The sequence below is a fragment of the Myotis brandtii genome, unplaced genomic scaffold (genome assembly GCF_000412655.1).
Source record: "Myotis brandtii unplaced genomic scaffold, ASM41265v1 scaffold915, whole genome shotgun sequence".
NCBI classification, from domain to species: Eukaryota; Metazoa; Chordata; class Mammalia; order Chiroptera; family Vespertilionidae; genus Myotis; species Myotis brandtii.
Genome location: NW_005371769.1, coordinates 676,906 through 679,677, shown reverse-complemented (window position 1 = coordinate 679,677; position 2,772 = coordinate 676,906). Strand labels below are relative to the sequence as shown.

Below are 2,772 nucleotides of genomic sequence, written 5' to 3'. Positions count from 1 at the left end.
AGGGACAGCTCCTGTCTCGAGTGCCTCTGGCAAAGCTCACAGGCCAGGAGAGGGATGGCCACGACTCTGTGCCCAGGCATGTCTGCAGAGAGAGGCCCTTTTGCAGGGGGTGGACGGGAGGGGGACCTGGCCTGAGGCCCACAAAGCCCAGAGGCCACAGGGCAGTCGCCTCCCTCCCACCTCTGGCAGCAGCTGTCCCCCGAGATCCACTGGGACACCCCCATCTTCCAGAAACCAGGCACGAAGACAAAAGGCTAAAGGGTGACCAACGAGGGCTCAGTGCTGCCCCAGGCCCAGGATGGGTCTCCACTAGGACTGCCAGCCCCAGACCGTGTCCCCACCCTCCACCAGTTTCCAAGCCCGACGCAGAACCCCCGTGCAGAACCGGCGAGGAGGAGGAGGAACTTGCACTTCATTTAATTAATGAATCCACAAGCCAAAGCATGAGTCAGGCTGTCAGCCCAAGCTGGGCAAGGGAGCAGGGCACCGGGCAGCCACACCCTGGGGGTCAGTGGGCAGTGAAGGCTTCCTGTGTCAGGGTGGGGCTGGGATCCATGGATGGCTGGGCACAGGGAGAGTGGAGAATTCCACACCTGGGACAGGATGACAGGCAACGAGTCACAACAGCAGGACGGCCCTGTCGTAGTGGGGAGAGCCCACTGCACCAGCCCTGGGAGTTCATCTCCACCAGACCCTCTGTGCCCACTTTACTGATAGGATCACTGAGGCCTGCAAAGACTAGACTTAAGCGCCTAAACCAACAGCAGCTGCAGATTCCTCCTGCCTATCCCACCCCCCAGGAGAAATCACCTACCACTGAGCTGCCTTTCCATGAGTCTCAGCCCCCACTGGTCGGGGAGCTCGGGGAGCTCGTGCCCTCGGTAGAGGGGCCAAGGAGGCCTGAGAGGCTGCAGGGCAGGGCTGCCTTGGCAGTGAGGGCTAATGCCACGACGCCCCCCACGCTGCTGGCCCCATGCCCGGATTCAGGGCTGCCCAGAGAGAAAACAGAAGAGCAGAGCCGGCCCAGGGTCCCCACACACCCTGCTCTCATTCTGAACACGGCCGCTCTCAGGAGGCAGTTGGCACAGAGCCGACCACTTCAGGCCCAAGCAGGGAGAGGCCACCGGGAGGGGACCCCCAGGAAAAGTTGCCAGCCAGGGGCATCTGTGCCCAAAGCATGGCAAACCCTCCAGCACCAGCTGGGCTGTGGGGATGGGCTGTGTATGTACCGGAGGTCACCTCGGGCCAGGACCTGGATGACCACAGCCTGTCCCACCCAGAGTCCCCTGGCCCCCCAGCCAGGTGGGGAGGGTCCTTGGTGAGCAGACACTGGGCCTTCCGAGGCTGAAGAGCACATCTGAGCAGCCAGCCCAGGAAGAACAGAGCCATCTGGGGGCCCTGGGGCTAACGCTCACCATGCCAGTAGCCCATGCCTCTTGGGATTCCCAGGGCGGCGGGGTGCTGGGGCTGGGGACATAGTCCCCCCAGGACACCCTCCCCACAAGCAGCCTGGCATTTCCCTCCCAGGGTCACCGCCCCCTCCCATGGAGGGTCTGTCCAGACACATGGGCCCAGGTCCCTGGTCACATTCAGTGGGTCACACTCACAAGCACACACCCCTCATCCAGGTGGGCATCAGGCCAGGGGGAGGCAGTTTCCCAGAATCTGCCCCTCACTCCCATCCCAAAACGCTTCGCACACAAAATGGCCGAGCGCCGGCCTGGCTGGGATGGGAGAGTGCCTGCACTCCCAAAGCCCGTGCACGGAGGACACAGGCACACGCACTCTCAGACACCACCCGAGACACTCATGTGCACAGAGGCCAGCCAGAGGCCACTGGCCCTGACCCGGGGCCAGGAGCTCCCTGAACACCAGGCCTGGGGAACCAACCACCCTTCTAGGGTCAGGGCTGGCAGGCCCCGGAGGCAGCACCCCTCCACCTGGGTGTCCACTCTGCCAAGGAGGGTCAGAGTCTGGGAGGAGCAGGCGGCGTCAGGCACACCCCTGCTCCTCCCGCTCGCAGCCGCAGAGAGGCCTCAGGGCTGTGCGGGAGGGGGGTGGGGGGAGGGGGACCCAGGGACGCAGGCAGGGTCAGGGCCAGCTCCAAGCACCAGGGGCAGGACTCAACTTCCCTGAGCTTCGGGTTGGGGGAGGGGAGTCATGTTAGGACCCCTCCCCAGTTCAGCAACCCAGAAGCTCTCCCCAGATGGAGTGAGTTGCTTGGGGGGCTGGGGAAGGTAGGCCAGCCCTTCCCCCATCATCCCCTTCCTTGGGGGAGCCCAGCTTAGGGGGACCCCCAGGAGTCCAGATCCAGAGGCAAGACGGGCAGCGCCGCCCTCCCTCCCCGCAGGCCCTTTGTTTGGTGCAATGGCCGTGGGGAGGGGCCTCTCTAGGGCCAAGGAGGGGTGGCTGGGGCTACGCAAACCCCATCCCGCAGGGGAGGGGCTGAGGCAACCCAGCCAAGCCGCATGGGGGAGGCGGGAGAGGGCGGGGGACAGGCGCCCCCACTCTGATCTGAACCCCGCACCCCAGAACTCCTTCCGGCCTGATCTCTCCAAAAATCTCTCTGGTCTGCGTCCTTCGCTTCACCCAGGGGACGCGGTCCCGGCTCGGTCCCAAGCTCCCGGCGTGGGCGCGGAGCCCGGACACTCACACGTAGGCGTGGTAGATGAAGGCCCAGCCGCGCGGCCGCTCCAGCACGTTGTACAGGAAATTCTGCAGCTTGCGGTAGAAGGCGTTGCGCTTCGGGGGCTTCCCGGGGCCCCCGCCTCC

The 2,772-nt window shown here is 65.1% G+C and overlaps 1 protein-coding gene across 1 annotated transcript in view; it reads right to left on the bottom strand.

Moving 5' to 3' along the window:
* Positions 1-2,772, bottom strand: part of KCNQ2 (potassium channel, voltage gated KQT-like subfamily Q, member 2) — a 45,502-nt gene that overhangs the window by 41,723 nt on the left and 1,007 nt on the right. The window contains exon 2 of the mRNA XM_014532771.1: positions 2,654-2,768. Within this exon, the coding sequence (XP_014388257.1) occupies positions 2,654-2,768 (115 nt within the window). The remainder of the gene's footprint in view (positions 1-2,653; positions 2,769-2,772) is intronic.